Genomic DNA, 19,196 nt, shown 5'->3' with positions numbered 1-19,196 from the left:
GGTGGGGTTAGTATCGACCCTTCGATGTATCGTATTACTGCAACGACAGCAACCTGATAAGAAAACCTACAGTAGGGCCCTCACGAGGACCTTGCGGGGCTTCATATGAGCAAAAAAATTTTTTAGCACGAAAAATGAATTTTATTCAAAGAAAAAAAAAATTACTTTTAAAGTTTTTGAAAATCCATAAAATAATGATGCCCAAGTCTGATTATTTTACAAAAAGAGCATAATTGTAGACTCACCTGTTTATTGTTTACAGAGCATAAAAATTAATCGTATACGCGCACACAATGTATATAATATATATGGTACAACAAACAAACATATCAATATACATATATGTGTATAAAAAATATAAAAGAAAAATCTTTACGACATAACATATTTTAAAACAGCTGGAATATGCCAATTAAAAATCACAAGAATGGAATCATCGCAACTTAAAAATCATACGGTCCAACGCACCCGATCGATCTCGATTTTGTTTTTTTTGTTTTTTTTTTTTTTTTTCTATCCTACTTTTTGGTCTCGCCCTGGAGGAATTTATACACCACGCTGAAGTCCTTGTTTCCCAGCTCGTGGGTCGACAGAGTCGAATAAACCTGGTGGCTCAGGGCGCCCAAGGGTATCACCGACCCGCTTCTCGTTGCGGCCGCCTGCGCCAACCCAAGGTCTTTGGTTATCAGAGCCGTGCTGAAGCCACCCTGGAATATCGTGTCGTTACTTTATTTTATACTCCGTATTTTATATGTTTACGAGATACGATGGGTATAGGCGTTTGAGACAATTTTTTGATACCTCGTAATTATTAGAACTCGGTACAGTTGGAATCAGTCCGGGGACGGGATTGTAAATTTCCGACGACCAGCATCTCCCCGTGCTCGTGTTAACGATGTCGGTGAGGACCTTTGGATCGAGCCCTAATCTACGAAAAGAAAAAAAGAAAAAAGAAAAAAAAAAAAGGGATTACTGGTGTGCATTTTGTAAATATATTGGACGACCATGATGACCTCTTAAAAATCTCGAGAGAAAAACATTATTACCTCATTTGAATTTTGTATGAAAAAAAAAAAATAAACCAATTTTTCAATATGGTTTTTTTATTTATTTACTTATTTAGTCTACGGGCCCATGCCTCGGTTACACAGGTAATTAAAAAAAAAAAAAAAAAAACAACAGGTTTGCATTTTGCTAAACGCAACACATGCTCAAATTAAATTTAGCAATATAAATAGTAATAGTATTTCATACTATTTAACCAACTAAAAGATTTAGTAATAAATTTTTTTGTTCAAAGCGATTAAATAAATAAAATTTGATATACAAATGAAAAAAAAAAAAAAATTGATAACGCACGTAAATAATCGAGAGAAAGAACAAGATAACATGAATGTCTAACAACTAATTAGATTACGGTGAGCATGTTGAAATAAATTTTATGACTCACTAATCCAAAAAAACGGCTTTTTAATGAAAAATTCAAATAAATTCCATCACATTTTTTTTTTTATAATAAGTATAGAGTGAGAAAAAGAGATATTTTTCGCACTGTTTTTTTCCAGAAAATCCCACCACTCGGGGTGATGGACTCACACTTTTGACCGATGCCGGAAACTCTGGCCCATTCGTGAGAGTCTATAATAGGGGCAAATACGGGAAACCGTCTTTTCCGCACTTGTTACGTAAACTTATCTATTACATTACACCTGCTGCTACAAATAATAATTAATGTTGTACAAACTATTTTCCAACTATTTCAATTAATGAATATTCGAAGTTATTTATCATATACGAATCTTAAAATTTACGTAATAAATATTTTTTCAATTACTGTAGTAATGCACAAACATTATTCTTCAACCCAGCAAATAAATGAAAAGAAAAAACTTGCTAAAGGTAATTTTTTTCGTTTGAGATCATTCAAAAGGCAATCGATACGTATATATATATATGCGATCAATGCTCACCTTTTCCCCAAGTTCAAAGCTTCGGACACGCCAATCATTGAAATGGCAAGAAGCATATTGTTGCATATCTTTGCCACGAGGCCCATACCAACGTCACCGCAGTGAACGGCCCGCGAGCCCATCGCCTCGAGGACGACCTTGGCCTGCTCGTAATGGGACTTTGCTCCGCCAACCATGAAAGTCAGGGTGCCATTTTCAGCACCGACGACACCTTTACATCAAAATAACAAAACCCAAATTCATACCCAACGAACGGTGAGTTGGAAAATGTTTGTTTACCTCCCGATACTGGGCCATCGATGAATCTCAAGCCTTTCTTTTCTGCCTCCTTGGCAACGGTTTGAGAAACCGAAGGGTCGATCGTACTGCTGTCGACCAAAAGTGTACCCTCTTTCGCTGCGCTGCAATGCATATATTTACATCAATACAATACGATCATTTATACACCCTCCACCTTCCCAACTATAGTTGATAAGTGTATGTACCTTATAATACCATCTTTGTCAGTATAACAGGACAACACGTGCTGGTTCATCGGTAACATGGTGACGACGAGTTCCGAATTTCTCGAGACCTCGGCAATACTTTCGGCGCCCCTGGCACCGGCGCTCGTTACATTGTCGATGGCTGTTCTGTTTATGTCGTAGACAGTGAGTTTGTATCCTTTTTTGATGAGATTCTTCGCCATGAAGGCGCCCATGTTGCCCAAACCGATGAAACCGACATTGGATATGTTTCGGTGCTGACCAACTGCATGACAGTGATTCAAGATAAAAATATATATGAAAAATAAAAAAAATTTATTTCAAAAGGTTTACGTAAGTAGATCAAACATAAAATTTTTCGGAAAATGTGTACCCAAGACAAAGTACGTCATTTAGAATAAATGTCCATGTTTTAGTGGGTGTAATGATATACAATGAATCGTCGGTCACATTTCTCCCTCGATCGATTTAAATACTTGAGAGCTTGGAATTTTTACTTTTACTTGTACAGCACTCAAAAAAAAATTTCGCCGTGTATTTCCAGTCAATGAACATTTTTTCTTATTTTTAGATCGATTTTACAATGTAAAGCGTAGAATAACTTAATTTAAGTTTTAAAAAAAAACAAAATTAACGTTTAAAAGTTGTAAAAACAAAAACAAAAACAAAAAAAAACTAGAACATAGATATAAAGAATTCATTTTTTTATGATATACATCACAGTTGCTGTACTGATCTAGACAAATTTTCAAATGATCTTACCAATTTTTTTTCCCTACTGTAACCATAATTTGATTTCCGTAAAATTTAACATAATAACTTCACTGAAAATGGTAAGTATATGCTGTGTATATTAGGTACATGTTAAAATTTTTTTTTTAAGAATGTTACTTTTTTTGTTCAATTTTAACAAATAACAATTTTTTGATAAATGTCCAAGTACTGGCATGAATAATTTTCATATGGACGAAAAATTGAAAAATTTTTTTACAAGTTTTTTTCTACAAATTTTTTTTAGTAATGCAATTTCTTAAAGTTGATAAATACCTTACTGAAAAGAACTATGGAAATCACTTGCTTTTTTTTCACGATATTATTTGCAAACAATACAGTTGTCAACTAAAAGTGTTACTTAAGCAATATTATGGTTTATACATTTTCATAGTCTCAGTACTATTGACTTTTTTTTTTTTTTTTTTTATGGATTATAATTTGAAATTATTATATACACACAATGAAGTTACTAACATAAATCCAACTTATAAATCAGATTCATCATTTTTTTAAAGTATGAATTAACAATTAATACTTATAATATAATATTTTGATATACAGCATGTTTAGATTTGTATTTTATGATTAGATTTGCTGGGATATTGATATTTTTAAAGTTTAAGGTTTTCAACTGTTTTAAAACTATTTTTGCTTTTTACTGCAATTAAAAACAAATCGTCCAAATTTCGTGTCTTTTGCCTCAATTCACTCAAATAAACAGCCAAATATTTGAATTGATTTACGTATTGATAAGACATTTATTATTCAGAGCATGCACAGTCAGTTCATCCGCTTGTCAATTCTTCATAAATTACTTTTTTTAGTGATAAAATCTTTTTTGAGTACTGATAAAACATATGTTAATTCGTATCACGAAACTTAAAAAGTAAAACTGATGAAAAATATTATCCCATATAAACGGTATTTTTGAACTTTTTTTCTAAAGAACAGCATTCTACACTCGCGGTTAGTGAATATATTATAATATGGTTTGTGAGACCCCCACTAAGAAGCCAATGCTTATCTCACGGTCACTTGGTATCTTTGTGAATTTTTTTATCAAATGTTCCTTTAAAATAAAAAATCGCACTTTGAGGCGTAACTATGAAGATTTTTACTTACTGCATGTATGGTTTTTTTGTCTTATTTTTTTTTTTTTTTTTTTTTTTTTTTAACAATCAGTTTCAAAAATTTTCGATCGTATAGGAGAAAAAAAAATAACAATAAAACTTAATTTGTTTAAAAAACACAAAAATCTGCTCTCTAATCTCATTGAACATGAGAACAATGAATAAAAAAATTAATTACAATAACTTGCCTGCCTTGAATGTAAAGACACTCAACTTATTCACAGTGTTAAACATACTCATGATCCGCAGTATGTACTGATTACGTACACAATTTAAGACGAGGGCACTAAACGAAAAAACAAAATGTCGAATGAAACTAAAATGTATGTGTATTTTTTTTTTCACTCGTTTTTAATGCCAGTTGAACATCTAATGCGAAAAAAAAATTTTTTTCTTCACACAATCTACGTGGAGTTGGCAAGATCAAGAAAGTAAACACAGCGACGTTGTACTCGTATAGCTGCAGAGCCAACACTAAATGAGTCGAGCTTCATATGATTGTGTAGGAACTTGATTTTCTGCTCTCTTCCCGTCTCTCGTTTTTTTCTTTTTTTTCTTTTTTTTTACTCAACTCTGTCGCACACACTCATCCCGGCGCTGAAGCACGTGTTCTATATCTTTATGGAAACAGGTCTTTTTATTTTAAATCATACGACAGATGGATTTGTGTTTCATCTGGGCTCGAACAGTATCATTTTCGAAAAATATTAATTCCTCGATAATGTTGCTAGAAAAATAGTTTTCGTCCAAAAATAATTATAAAAAAAAATTTACGTACAACGAATAGTCTTATAATTAGATACGTTACTTGGTATTTCTATGACTTTGGAGTACACGCATGGAAACGACAATTAATTATAACTTCCTTTTATTAGACTCCACCGAGGAAAGAGTGGGTGTGTGTACGCTATGTTGAATTAAATTTTCTATCAAAATAGTTTTTATTTCATTATTATTCAGAATTTCTTTAAAAAACCTATAGGCACTGTATATCTTCAAATTATACGATAAAAAATTGTATCAGTAATTGTTGTTTCAAAGAATTATTTAATGTTCCATAAATGGCTCGATAATTAAAAAATTTAATTTAATTGCAAAACAATTGTTTTCTTGATTATTTCAGCTTTTTTTTAAAAGTCCGTGCAAGGTAACCAATTTAATCAATTTTTGACGAAAAAAAAAAATTCTTTAATAAAAATTGTTTCTTTTGATTGAATTTAATGAAACATTCATCTATTTATGTCAAATGTAGGAGTATAATATTTAATACGCTCAAAAAAACAATAAAATAAAGTTTATTGAAGTGCTTTTGTAATCAAATCATAGATTCTTTTTATTACGTATCACAAATTTACATTTTTTATAAAGTTATTTTTTTGGTTACATACACACTCTTCCGAATAAGCCTTTACTTTGATCGACAAATATTATGAAAAGAAATGAAATATGAAAACCACTAATAAATAATTAAATGCAATTATAATAGTAAATAAATATACATTGCAATTACAAAGTAATAATTTTATTACAAAAGCTGCATATAAGCTAAATAACAAACACTCGATCAATCTAGACATACTTTTATTTATCTTTTAATAATCGTATTTTTTAATTTCCATGTCCTTCAACAACTAATTTCTAATAAGATTTAATATTATGGTGACCACTAAAATTAATCAAGTGAGATCTTTTTTAATCTTCTCAATTTACCAATAAAATCAAAAATTTTACAGTGATATAAATACCCATTCATCGGTATGCATTTTTATAAAATACGGACACAGAAAGAAATAAAATAAAAATGGTCCTCACCTTCAAGATACGTAAACAACTATAGCTTGTAAACCTCGTCGAATCATTTTTGTTATCGTATTGGATCTTGACGAACAGCAAAATCACAACACCTAACGATTATTCGATTTCACTGAAATGCTCCGTATAAAGGATGAATTTTTTTCCAAAGTAGTTAACGCAAATGTACGACACCGCAGTTACTTCACACCCACGGAGTCAACACGCATATTGCGCGTTTGATACAGGCTTATTGCATTCCATATGCACTTGGAAAGGAGAAGGGAAAATGGGAACGCGTATGCACGAAGAAGATAGAAAGAGAAGCCGAAAGAGTTGATTGAACAAAGATGGATTGATTATACTTATGTAGCGAAAAAGGCAACAACTTTTACATTACTGCCTAACAGAATGTTTGTTCTGCGATACAGTGCATTGAAGCATTGAGTTTAATCGCAGCTTCTTGCAACGCTTATACTTTTATTTTGGCTGTTTGCAAAATAGTTTGATATTTTTACGGTAAGTTAAATATTTTTTAAGTATGTTGTTTGGATGAAGTATATGAAATTTCTTGTTAGTGTATAAAAACAACTTCAAACTGTGGTTTAACTCTTTGGTGTGGTGATACAAGTAATTGTGCCAAACCTCATTTTAGTTGTATGAATAAATTTGACGCTTGATAAACTTATTTATAATTGATTTTTGGCGAAGAAAATTTATTTAACACTTGAAGAATTGTGAGTATTTTTTTTTTGGTACGAATTTTACTATTATCGAAATTATATTGTAATATTTTGAAATGCTTGTTTTTCTATCAACTTAAAAGTTTTTTATTATCCAACTACAACATAAAAACAAAAATAAAACCTTTTTAATCTTTTAAATTTTGTTTTATTTTAATTTTAATTTTAAAGTTTTTTCAAAAAGTTGTAAAATTGGAATTAATATTTAATATAACATAAAAGTTTCATACACTTTTTGGGATATGAAATAAGCCATGATATAAAACATTTTCTGTTGATAACTTAGAAACAACTAAACCAAAAAAAGCACTGCAAAAAAACTCAAAGAAAATGTTGAAAATTTTTCATGATTAAATCTTATGTGATCTCAATCGACCAATGTAGAACTGAAATTAATATATATAGTTACATCTGCATTGCACGTACGTAGTTTTGAAAGTTCTCAACTAATACGTACACTCTAAAGAACTAAATAAACATGGAAGATGAATTGGACAAATTATTATCGAAATGCTTAGCTGATGGCATTCCGATCAAGTTCGTAAATTACAAGGGTCTCTGGGTCCCAGATACTTACGCAGAAATTGCCGATGCCATAGAAAATTTTGAAGTACGTGACGATGACGTTTGGGTTTGCACTTTTCCAAAAACAGGTGGTTATTAATTTCTTGTGACCCTATTTTCAGTAATATGTTAATTTTCTCAAAAAAAAAAAAAAAATAGTATTTTTTTACCTTTATTTATTTCAGGTACGACTTGGACCCAAGAAATGGTTTGGGGCATTTCAAACGACATAAACTCAGAAGCTGCTAAAGTAAATCTGGGCCAGAGATTTCCTTTTATTGAGTACTTAATTTTTTTTATTTTAAAAATAATTTTGTTTTGTTTTTAATGAAAATGTTCTATAGCCATTTATATATCCAATCACATGTACAGATTTACTGGGACGACAGTAACAGGTTGGATATCACTGAGAAAATCTAAAGAAGAACTTCCAGATCGTATCACGAAAAGCGTCGAGTTTGCCTCGAATCTGCCAAGTCCCAGATTTCTCAAGATTCATTTGCCGTTTAATTTGTTGCCTCGACAATTACGCACAGGCGAAAAAAAAAATAAAATTATCTACGTGTCGAGGAATCCGAAAGACACCTGTATTTCTTATTATCACCATTACAAGTTGCTCGAAGGGTTCATCGGGAATTTTGACGATTTTGTCAAATTGTTTTTAGGAAACAAAAGTGAGGAGTACTACAGAGTCATGTTACTATAGTTAAATAATTATTAAAAAAATTTTTTTTTTTTAGTTATCTATGCACCTTTTTGGGATCACGTAATTGGTTTTTGGGAGAATAGAAACAACCTAGATGTACTATTTCTAAAATATGAGGACATGAAAGCTGTAACTTATTTGTTGATGAATTTTTTCTAACGACTATTAATCAATCAAATTATTTTCGATTTCTCGTATTTCTAGGATCTTCCTTCGGTGATAAGAAAAACGGCGAATTTTTTGGGTAAATCTTTGACGGATCAGAAGGTGCGAGAGTTAGAGGATCATTTAAGTTTCGCTAGTATGAAGAAAAATCCTGCACTTAATTTAAATCACATGGCCGAAATTATAAACGAGAAAAAAATGTTCGGTACAAATTTCAAAGCGGAAGGAGAATTTTTGAGAAAGGGGCTGGCACACCAGTGGAAAAAGGAAATGTCGGAAGAGTTAATAAAAAAATTTGATGACTGGACAGAGGAAAAATTAAAAAACCATCCACATTTACTGAAAGAATTTTTGTAATGTAAAAAAAAAATGTTATCATTATCAATGTATACAAATTGTAAAACGTGTTAGCTCATGTAGCTGAATAAATAATATTAATATTAAGTAATAACATCAATGTTAATAATAATAATAATAATAAGAATAATAATAATTAATACAATTAATTTGCAAGTCACTCGGACATGAAAAACAGAAAAAAAAATTATGCTTGTTGTACTGTATTGTTAGCAATGTAGCATTCATTCATTATATATATGTGATTATTTAACAATTTTTATTTTTTTAATATAGTGTTATTTATTGTGTTAACATTTACAACTAAAACACTCAGGATCGTTTTGCACAAAAATTTTTGGGAAAACAACACATATAGATACATACTGTTAATTTACGTTAAAAAATAATAATCTTACGACGTACGAATTTTTTTTTTTTTTTTTTTTCATTTAGAAAATATTCTTTATTCATAAAAGATACTTAAGTATTCAACTAATCGACTATACGTTCGATACAGTGCTCTCGACAGTGGCACCCAAAGAAGCGCGAAGTTCAAATTAGCTATATGGAGCAAGACGTGAAAACCCAGATATCACGACAGTATTTCATACACAATAAATTAATAAATAAACCCTAAGCTATTAAACCCAATTACCCAGTGAGCCTACTGGTCGCTTTGTCATTAAATGAATTTAATAACACAAGCGCCAATCACCACACAACCCGGGGCGCTTACTGGTCGCTGTGTTATCAGAAAAATTAATTTAATAACACAAGCGCCAATCCCCACACGACCCGGGGCACTTACTGGTCGCTTTATTAGTAAATAAATAAATTTAATAACACAAGCACCAATCACCACACAATCCGGGGCGCTTACTGGTCGCTTTGCTATTAAATAAATAAATTTAATAAGACAAGCGCAAATCCCTAAACAAGCCGGGGCGATAACTGGTCGCTTTATTAATAAGTAAATTAATTTAATACCACAAGCGCCAATCACCACACAACCTGGGGCACTTACTGGTCGCTTTATTAGTAAATAAATAAATTTAATAACACAAGCACCAATCACCACACAATCCGGGGCGCTTACTGGTCGCTTTGCTATTAAATAAATAAATTTAATAAGACAAGCGCAAATCCCTAAACAAGCCGGGGCGATTACTGGTTGACTTATTAATAAATAAATTAATTTAATAACCCAAGCGCCAATCCCCACACGACCCGGGGCGCTTAGTGGTCGCTTTGTTATCAAATAAATTAAAATTAATAAGACAAGCGCAAATCCCTAAACAAGCCAGGGCGATTATTGGTCGCTTTAATATTAAATAAATTAATTTAATAACACAAGCGCCAATCCCCACACAACCCGGGGCGCTTACTGGTTGACTTATTAATAAATAAATTCATTTAATAACACCAACGCTAATCCCCACACGTCCCGGAGAGCTGACTGGTCGCTTTATTAATAAGTAAATTAATTTAATACCACAAGCGCAAATCCCCAAACAGGCCAGGGTGATGACTGGTCACTATCGTAATTATTAAAGCTATTAATAACAGTGAAAGCAGTAATGTTTACATGGTAATAGAACTTGCATCATTGACTGGCGCTCTTGTTATTCAATTTGTTTATTCAATAATAAAGCGACCAGTAATCGCCCCGGCTTGTTTAGTGATTTGCGCTTGTAATATTAAATTAATTTATTTGATAACAAAGCGACCTGTCAGCGACCCGGGTTGTGTGGTGATTAGCGCTTGTGTTGTTAAATTTATTTATTTAATAACAAAGCGACCAGTAAGCGCCCCAGAACGTGTGGGAATTGGCGCTTGTGTTATTAAATTTATTTAATGAGAAAGCGACAAGTAAGCGCCCCGGGTCGTGTGGGGATTGGCGCTTGTGTCATTAAATTTATTTAATGAGAAAGCGATCAGTAAGCGCCCCGGGTCGTGTGGTGATTGGCGATTGTGTTATAAAATTCATTTATTAACAAAGCGACTAGTAGGCACCCCGGGTTGTGTGGGGATTGGCGCTTGTGTTATTAAATTAATTTATTTGATAACAAAGCGACCTGTCAGCGACCCGGGTTGTGTGGTGATTAGCGCTTGTGTTGTTAAATTTATTTATTTAATAACAAAGCGACCAGTAAGCGCCCCAGAACGTGTGGGAATTGGCGCTTGTGTTATTAAATTTATTTAATGAGAAAGCGACAAGTAAGCGCCCCGGGTCGTGTGGGGATTGGCGCTTGTGTCATTAAATTTATTTAATGAGAAAGCGATCAGTAAGCGCCCCGGGTCGTGTGGTGATTGGCGATTGTGTTATAAAATTCATTTATTAACAAAGCGACTAGTAGGCACCCCGGGTTGTGTGGGGATTGGCGCTTGTGTTATTAAATTAATTTATTTGATAACAAAGCGACCAGTAAGCGCCCCGGGTCGTGTGGGGATTGGCGCTTGCGTGATTTAATTTATTTGATAACAAAGTGACCTGTAAGCGCCCCGGGTCGTGTGGGGATTGGCGCTTGTGTTATTAAATTAATTTATTTGATAACAAAGCGACCAGTAAGCGCCCTGGGTCGTGTCGGGATTGGCGCTTGCGTGATTTAATTTATTTGATAATAAAGCGACCAGTAAGCGCCCCGGGTCGTGTGGGGATTGGCGCTTGTGTTATTAAATTAATTTATTTGATAACAAAGCGACCTGTCAGCGACCCGGGTTGTGTGGTGATTAGCGCTTGTGTTGTTAAATTTATTTATTTAATAACAAAGCGACCAGTAAGCGCCCCAGAACGTGTGGGAATTGGCGCTTGTGTTATTAAATTTATTTAATGAGAAAGCGACAAGTAAGCGCCCCGGGTCGTGTGGGGATTGGCGCTTGTGTCATTAAATTTATTTAATGAGAAAGCGATCAGTAAGCGCCCCGGGTCGTGTGGGGATTGGCGCTTGTGTTATTAAATTTATTTAATGAGAAAGCGATCAGTAAGCGCCCCGGGTTGTGTGGTGATTGGCGATTGTGTTATAAAATTCATTTATTAACAAAGCGACTAGTAGGCACCCCGGGTTGTGTGGGGATTGGCGCTTGTGTTATTAAATTAATTTATTTGATAACAAAGCGACCAGTAAGCGCCCCGGGTCGTGTGGGGATTGGCGCTTGCGTGATTTAATTTATTTGATAACAAAGTGACCTGTAAGCGCCCCGGGTCGTGTGGGGATTGGCGCTTGTGTTATTAAATTAATTTATTTGATAACAAAGCGACCAGTAAGCGCCCTGGGTCGTGTCGGGATTGGCGCTTGCGTGATTTAATTTATTTGATAATAAAGCGACCAGTAAGCGCCCCGGGTCGTGTGGGGATTGGCGCTTGTGTTATTAAATTCATTTAATGACAAAGCGACCAGTAAGCGCCCTGGGTCGTGTGGGGATTGGCGCTTGTGTTATTAAATTAATTTATTTATTAATAAAGCGACCAGTAACTGCCCCGGCTTGTTTAGGGATTTGCGCTTGTGTTATTAAATTAATTTATTTGATAACAAAGCGACCTGTAAGCGCCCCAGGTTGTGTGGTGATTGGTGCTTGTGTCATTAAATTTATTTGTTTACTAATAAAGCGACCAGTAAGCGCCCCGGGTTGTGTGGTGATTGGCGCTTGTGGTATTAAATTAATTTACTTATTAATAAAGCGACCAGTTATCGCCCCGGCTTGTTTAGGGATTTGCGCTTGTGTTATTAAATTAATTTTTCTGATAACAAAGCGACCAGTAAGCGCCCCGGTTCGTGTGGGGATTGGCGCTTGCGTTATTAAATTCATTCAATGACAAAGCGACCAGTAAGCGCCCCGGGTTGTGTGGGGATTGGCGCTTGTGTTATTAAATTCATTTAATGACAAAGCGACCAGTAAGCGCCCTGGGTTGTGTGGGGATTGGCGCTTGTGTTATTAAATTCATTTATTAACAAAGCGACCAGTAAGCGCCCCGGGTTGTGCGGTGATTGGCGCTTGTGGTATTAAATTAATTTACTTATTAATAAAGCGACCAGTTATCGCCCCGGCTTGTTTAGGGATTTGCGCTTGTGTTATTAAATTAATTTTTCTGATAACAAAGCGACCAGTAAGCGCCCCGGTTCGTGTGGGGATTGGCGCTTGTGTTATTAAATTCATTTAATGACAAAGCGACCAGTAAGCGCCCTGGGTCGTGTGGGGATTGGCGCTTGTGTTTTTAAATTAATTTATTTGATAACAATGCGACCAGTAAGCGCCCCGGTTCGTGTGGGGATTGGCGCTTGCGTGATTTAATTTATTTGATAACAAAGCGACCTGTAAGCGCCCCGGGTCGTGTGGGGATTGGCGCTTGTGTTATTAAATTAATTTTTCTGATAACACAGCGACCAGTAAGCGCCCCGGGTTGTGTGGTGATTGGCGCTTGTGTTATTAAATTCATTTAATGACAAAGCGACCAGTAGGCTCACTGGGTAATTGGGTTAAATAGCTTAGGGTTTATTTATTAATTTTTTGTGTATGAAATACTGTCGTGATATCTGGGTTCTCACGTCTTGCTTCATATAGCTAATTTGAACTTCGCGCTTCTTTGGGTGCCACTGTCGAGAGCACTGGTTCGATACCACATGACACCAGAATTTTCCTAACCTTTGAAAAACACACACATATATATATATATATATATATACGGTGTAACTAGCAGACGAAAACGTTGTTGACACCGAGACATTTGTGAAAAAAAACGTTATAAGTATAAATAACATAGAAGATTGTTTTTTTTTTTTAACTTGTGTTCTCAAAAGCTTTTTAAATTAAAATGTATTTTAGAATATAAAACAAGTGTCTTACAGAGTCATAAGTCTGAATCATACTATGCTAAATTGAGGTATGCGTGTGTATTCCTCCCAAATGGATCTGCTCATCTGATTACTCGTCTATTTGTTGTTTAAAGTTAGAATTTGAAAAAAAGGAAAAAAAAAGATGCAAGTTGCTAAACTTCTGGGAAGCAGTCCATTGGTAACAAACGCCACACACACGTGCAGTTTCATTAATTCAGTGTTTACACAGAGCCTGCGATGGAAGCGTAAGCCCATTTGGCTGCCCACAGCGAAGACAAAAGTCTTTAGAGTTCCCAAGAGACCAAAAATACCTGAAGATGAATTTAAGGAAATCCAAAGATTATACAACAATTACAGGACCTACTTGCGCTCTACACTGTAAGCTACATTTTATTGCATTGTCTATTACTAGTTGAGCCACTGGCTTATTTGAGAGCTATTCTATGAGTGATCATAAATCGAAATTGTGATACTTACTCTATATTATCATTTTTGTTTCAGTAAATACTTTAGAGAAATAAACAAACAAAATGAAATCCAACTTGATCCAGCTGTAATTGAAAAGGCAGAGCAAGAAGATTTTGAAAAGTGTAACCAAATTAATGATGAATGGAATAAACAGATTGCGGCAGATCGAGAAATAAGATTAGCAAAGGAAAACGAAGAGAAGAGATTGAAAATTATGTTAAATATTGAGAGACAAAAGGAAAAGAAAAAACTCCTTCAGGAACAAGCGGATGATAAAATTAAAAAATTGAAAATCCTCAGTTCTACTATTATAACCAGAAAAAATATCGATGAAGCCATAGAAAATGCATTAGAAAACCCCATTAATTACAACAAGGCTATAAACGTAGATGGAGAATGGTATACAGAACCAACAGGAATTCCACCTCCAAAGATTCCAGTCACAACAGATGTACAAACTGAACAGGCTCGGCAATGAATTATTTCATTATTTGTATATTGATCTAAAATATAGATTTTCATGTGTGTAACAAGTGTGTTATTTCTTGTCAGTACAGTATAACTACGTTTTCCTTTTTTTTTGCAATCAATAGACCCAGACATTTTTTTATGATAATTAGAACTTTCGACTCATTAAAACAAGTTTTCATCAGTTTAAAAATAAAATTGTGTTTTGAAAAAAAAAAAAAAAAAAAAAACAATAAATTTTTCAGGTTTGAAATAAAGTAATAGACAGTAATATTAGGGTTTTTTTTTTCTTTTTTCATTTTATGTATATAGAAAAAACGACACTAATGTACAAATCAACAATTCGCCTTGCTAAATCATAAAATACCAAAGAAACTAGCGCTTTTCCAAAAATACACTCAAAATCGTCGATACATTACTTACAATTATTTATTTTGTAAACAAAAAATCATTAGTACCAGTCTGCCTCACACATCCTCACAAAATGTTTGCACATCATGAACGACGTGAAAATATTATTTCGATAACAATGACCTTAATAAATGTTATTGAAAAAAAATGTAGTACTAGAGCGTATGAAATATATATGTATACGTGCATACTATAGTATACATATTTATTTATTCCGTTCAAAATACAGTTTGATAATAATGAGCAGAAAGATAATATGTTACTTTTTTCTTTTACACAGCAGTCTACTCTATATAATATTTGTAAAACTTACAAGTATTTGTAAATCATAGTTTTTTGTTTTCATTCATTCACTCTGCTTAAATGTTAAACGCAATGTTTTACATGTTATATGCTTAATCTATTTTTTTATCATAATCTACCTGTTGAAAGTACCTCAGGCAATGGATTTGGAGTCGTTTGGAAAACGATTATACATAAATTATAAATGTTCCATATATATGATTATATGTATAATTTTTTATTATTTCTCTCGATCAAAAAGGATTATTTGTTGACTCATTCGTTATAATTATTCTTTGCCAAAATATAAATTTCGAAACACAACAATTTAGACACCATTATTTTTTTTTTTCGCTTAAAATTTCCAACTACTACAAAAGAAATTTCATTGGTGACGATAATAATAGAGAACTTGCTGTTTGAACAGTAATTCATATAATATGCGTAATACACTCCTAACAATAGTATATATAAATAGGTTTTTTTTTTTTTTTTTCTTCAATCGTACATAATTTCTCTAACGTCAAATGATTTACACTCGCAATAGTCCAGTAAAATCATCGTTACATAATGACTTTTATATAATCATATAAAGTTTCATGCATAATTTACACACAATATTTTCCGGTGCAGGGACAAACAGTAATAATCTTCTATTGCACTTGAGATGACGTGGTTTCGAGGGAAAAGAAAACCGATTTATTGCAGACGCGCATAAGAAAATGATAGAACCAAAAATTATCCATGTATCATCCGTATAATGTAGATGTATGGATTTTTTTCTCATTTTTGCTTTGTTTTATATTTACGTACGTTAAATTTTAGGTACACGTCATTATACAATATATATATATATCTGCTAAATTCTCGTACAGGCTTATCATAGGCATATAAACGTTGTACTGACTTCATTTTTGTTTGGATCTAGCGTTTTTTTGGGAAAAAACACAAGACTCGTAGTATTTATTTCTTGATCACGCACTTGGCAAGACTTTGTTTATATGCATCTCGCATCCAAAGGAAATGCATGAAGGAGAACATATTTATATATAAAACTGTCAAATGTACGGTGGTATGTACAAATCTACTTGATATAGGTACATACGAACATACATTTCATCGTGGCTATTGTATAGCTAAATAAATATTATTATTATATACACACGTGAATGTACTGGCATTTCGTTTCGTTATGGATCTTTGAGATAACTTTTTCTGGCATCACTGTTTTATTGCAAAAAAAAAAAAAAAAAAAAAAATGTAACAACTCAATTCAAGGTAGTTTTTAACTTGGGTCGAATATAATAAATGTCCATAGTATATATAATTTTAAGATGTATGTCGATAATGTTAAGAGTATTGGATTTTAGCGTGTGATATTTTTAGTATTTTCAGTATTTACATAAACAACGGATTGTCTTGATTGGTTTTGTTAATTACTTTACTGTATAAAAGTAGTTTCTAGAGATCTAATCAAGACCGATCTAACAAAAATAAAACTAAGCTACAAAAATTTGTTGCTCATCTTTAGAAAATAAAAATAATGATAATAACCGACATGTTTTTGTTGCAAACTCTTTTTTTTTTTTCTTTTTTCTTTTATTATAAAGATTTGTATTTATTTTCTCATACACAATTACTCGGATTGTTCATAATTTCTTTTATATAATTAATTCTATATAAATGAAATAACAAAATGTAATTATTGCTGCTATCTATTGTACATAAATATCTAATAAATATATATCAACATAAGCCTCAAAAAATTCATTATTTTTTTTCTTCACACAACACTTTGAATAATAACCTTAATCTGATTATGCTTACACTCGTAACTTATATGCTTTGTTAAAATATCTCACATTTTTTTTTTTTTTTTTAAATCTAATCGGTAGTAGCTTAAAATTCACAATTATTATCATAATAAATGATTTTTCATTCCTGAAATTTAACTACAACTTAACATATGATACACAATAACAGCTTGAAAATCATAAAAAAGAAACAATACTCAACAATCGAAATAAACTGTATTGATAAACAAAATCCGTATTCTTCTTCGTAATTAATTAAAAACACCCAATTAAAAGCAAAAAACATGTTCTTTCATGCAAGAAAGCGTATTTTCAATGTTCCAATGAGAAATTTAATAAGGTCCTGATCCATTAGTATTTCATATACATATTTTGTGCACCTCTAACGTAAAATACGTCTGAATCTCATTTTCTTTTTTCTTTCCACATACTTATATTGAATATACATAATTTTTCATGACATTTTCACATTCACATAGGCATTTTTTTTTATACACGTGTGACATTATCAACCTCATTTCAATTTATAATATTTTTTTTTTTCAGCACCACAAGATTACAATAAATGTGTGTCTGTACGTGTGTGTACGTGTATGCCGTGGTATAACTGTCCGGGTTATTTATTATGTTATTAATATTATTATTTTTCTCTATATGCATAAAATACATGCTTCGTAGAAAAATGTCTAAATCTTATATTCTCAGTTTTTATATGAATTATCAACTTTGTATTTTTCGTATTGAAAGATGGCACGTATATTGTTTGTTACAATTACCATTATTATTAATTTAACTTTATGTACTAATTCATTAATTTGTTTCACTCGGCGCCACAGAAAAATTTGTTTATCTTTAAAATTCGCGCTTCAGATCTTTCATACCTCCAATTTTTTTTGTTTATTTTCATTTGGGCAGTGTAATATTTGCTTTTTCTTACCGTTTGCTATGTTTTTTTTCATTATTAATATTATTACTTTTTTTCCTTGTTTTTTTTTTTTTTTTTTTTTTTTTTTTTTTTTTTTTTTTTTTTTTTTTTTTTTCGTAAAAAAGGCATTGTACATACAGCTATTATTTAATGCAGGCCGCATTTAAAGAGGCTTTTTTTCTCCTGCTATTGGCAAAATTTATTAATTTATTAATTTTTTTTATTTCTTCGTCGTTTAACATCACAGTGCCACTCGAACACGTTCCAGTCTCTCTTTCTCGAAAGCATTTTTTGTATTGGCGCGAAAATCAGTGGTATAAGCATAAATCAGATCAGAGATATAATATATTTTTTTTTTTTTAATTTTATTTTAAACACAATTATCTACATGAGACTTGATTTTTAGAATTAATAGTGTTTACACTGTTAAGTCTGCATTAGTAAAAAAAAAAAAAAAAACTTAATCAAGCAAAACGTTTTTTAGCCAAGTTTTAGCCAATGGCAACATAAATTCTCAGTACGGATAAATGATGTGCAATCGTGATTATGTAGCCCTTAGATATTAATGTGTGATTATTGAATGGTTATCGACATCATGATTATACGAAAGTAGAAAAGGAACCAACTGTAGGATTGTAAGAAAGTGTATAAAAATTACTTTTTAAGAAGTTTGTAAAAATTGCAAAGTAGCTAATTTTATTTATACAATGCGATATTGCCATGTGAAAAATTTGTATGTAATGTTTATTTGTCTCATTCCGATGACCATTGTTTTGGATTTTTTTTTGATAAAACAGAAAAGTACTTTAAACAGTCTAACTCAAACAAGTGTGACTATTTGACACAAGTGTGTATAATATTAAATCGGTACTTGTGATATGAACATACGTACGTACATATCCTGCATGTGTATAGATTTTTTGCTACACAATGTTGTATTGTAATTGTATTGACGAAGATAATCGCGTATCGGTGAATATATAACTATCTTCAAAAAATTCATTGTGCATTAAAAACATTTTTTTTTTAAACTTGTCTTTCTTTATCTCTCTCTCTCTCTCTTTTTCTCACAGCTACGTGATAATATTGCATTCTCATCATACGGTTTATGTGGCGTATACGTAAGATTTTGTCTAGATATAATGGTAATAAAATAATTGATTCGTAAAACAGCAAATACATGTAAGTAGTTAACATGTATTACGTGATAGGTGGTAAAAACATTCACTAAGAAAAACTATGTGGGGGTGAGGGGGGAGGGAGGTGAAACAAACGTATGTATAAAAAAGGACTTGATCCAAAGGAAAAGAAGGACTTGTTACGTTTGTT

The 19,196-nt window shown here is 32.3% G+C and overlaps 3 protein-coding genes across 4 annotated transcripts; 2 read left to right on the top strand and 1 right to left on the bottom strand.

Moving 5' to 3' along the window:
- Positions 1 to 118: 118 nt before the first annotated feature.
- LOC106637338 (3-hydroxyisobutyrate dehydrogenase, mitochondrial) lies at positions 119 to 6,346 on the bottom strand. Of its 2 annotated transcripts, none has more exons than XM_089590376.1 (6): positions 6,172 to 6,346; positions 2,456 to 2,720; positions 2,250 to 2,371; positions 1,971 to 2,181; positions 802 to 928; positions 119 to 707 (listed from the first exon to the last, which is right to left on the bottom strand). In XM_089590376.1, exons 2-6 carry the CDS (start codon positions 2,668 to 2,670, stop codon positions 519 to 521), a joined length of 864 nt encoding a protein of 287 aa, XP_089446502.1. In that variant the 5' UTR covers positions 2,671 to 2,720; positions 6,172 to 6,346; the 3' UTR covers positions 119 to 518. The 2 variants fall into 2 exon arrangements, with proteins under 2 accessions (XP_089446502.1, XP_089446501.1); XM_089590375.1 differs by lacking the exon at positions 6,172 to 6,346 and adding an exon at positions 4,548 to 4,933.
- A 262-nt stretch (positions 6,347 to 6,608) lies between these two features.
- Positions 6,609 to 8,685, top strand: LOC106637252 (luciferin sulfotransferase-like). Its single transcript, XM_014349963.2, has 6 exons — positions 6,609 to 6,669; positions 7,299 to 7,546; positions 7,643 to 7,739; positions 7,830 to 8,131; positions 8,198 to 8,292; positions 8,368 to 8,685. The coding sequence occupies exons 2-6, from the start codon at positions 7,372 to 7,374 to the stop codon at positions 8,683 to 8,685; spliced, it is 987 nt and encodes a 328-aa protein (XP_014205449.2). The 5' UTR covers positions 6,609 to 6,669; positions 7,299 to 7,371.
- A 4,688-nt stretch (positions 8,686 to 13,373) lies between these two features.
- Positions 13,374 to 14,557, top strand: mRpS26 (mitochondrial ribosomal protein S26). The gene is made up of 3 exons (XM_014349962.2): positions 13,374 to 13,411; positions 13,489 to 13,877; positions 14,001 to 14,557. The coding sequence occupies exons 2-3, from the start codon at positions 13,642 to 13,644 to the stop codon at positions 14,443 to 14,445; spliced, it is 681 nt and encodes a 226-aa protein (XP_014205448.2). The 5' UTR covers positions 13,374 to 13,411; positions 13,489 to 13,641; the 3' UTR covers positions 14,446 to 14,557.
- Positions 14,558 to 19,196: the final 4,639 nt, after the last annotated feature.

The sequence above is a fragment of the Copidosoma floridanum genome, unplaced genomic scaffold, assembly GCF_036245765.1.
Source record: "Copidosoma floridanum isolate Cflo_tuat_1 unplaced genomic scaffold, Cflo_Japanese_pri ptg000012l, whole genome shotgun sequence".
In the NCBI taxonomy this organism is placed as follows: Eukaryota; Metazoa; Arthropoda; class Insecta; order Hymenoptera; family Encyrtidae; genus Copidosoma; species Copidosoma floridanum.
The sequence above is the reverse complement of the archived record's forward strand: the minus strand, read 5'-3'. Positions and strand labels throughout refer to the sequence as shown.

Bases quoted from the DNA above. Each gene is read 5' to 3' on its own strand.
- LOC106637338 (XM_089590375.1), bottom strand. From the start codon at position 4,599: ATGAGTATGTTTAACACTGTGAATAAGTTGAGTGTCTTTACATTCAAG. The intron at 2,721-4,547 runs GCAAGTTATTGT...ACTGTCATGCAG, and splicing joins TGTCTTTACATTCAAGGCAG to TTGGTCAGCACCGAAACATA. The intron at 929-1,970 runs GTGAGCATTGAT...TTCTTTTCGTAG, and splicing joins GCTTTGAACTTGGGGAAAAG to ATTAGGGCTCGATCCAAAGG.
- LOC106637252 (XM_014349963.2), top strand. From the start codon at position 7,372: ATGGAAGATGAATTGGACAAATTATTATCGAAATGCTTAGCTGATGGC. The intron at 7,547-7,642 runs GTGGTTATTAAT...TATTTATTTCAG, and splicing joins TTGCACTTTTCCAAAAACAG to GTACGACTTGGACCCAAGAA. The intron at 8,293-8,367 runs GTAACTTATTTG...TCGTATTTCTAG, and splicing joins AATATGAGGACATGAAAGCT to GATCTTCCTTCGGTGATAAG.
- mRpS26 (XM_014349962.2), top strand. From the start codon at position 13,642: ATGCAAGTTGCTAAACTTCTGGGAAGCAGTCCATTGGTAACAAACGCC. The intron at 13,878-14,000 runs GTAAGCTACATT...TTTTTGTTTCAG, and splicing joins ACCTACTTGCGCTCTACACT to TAAATACTTTAGAGAAATAA.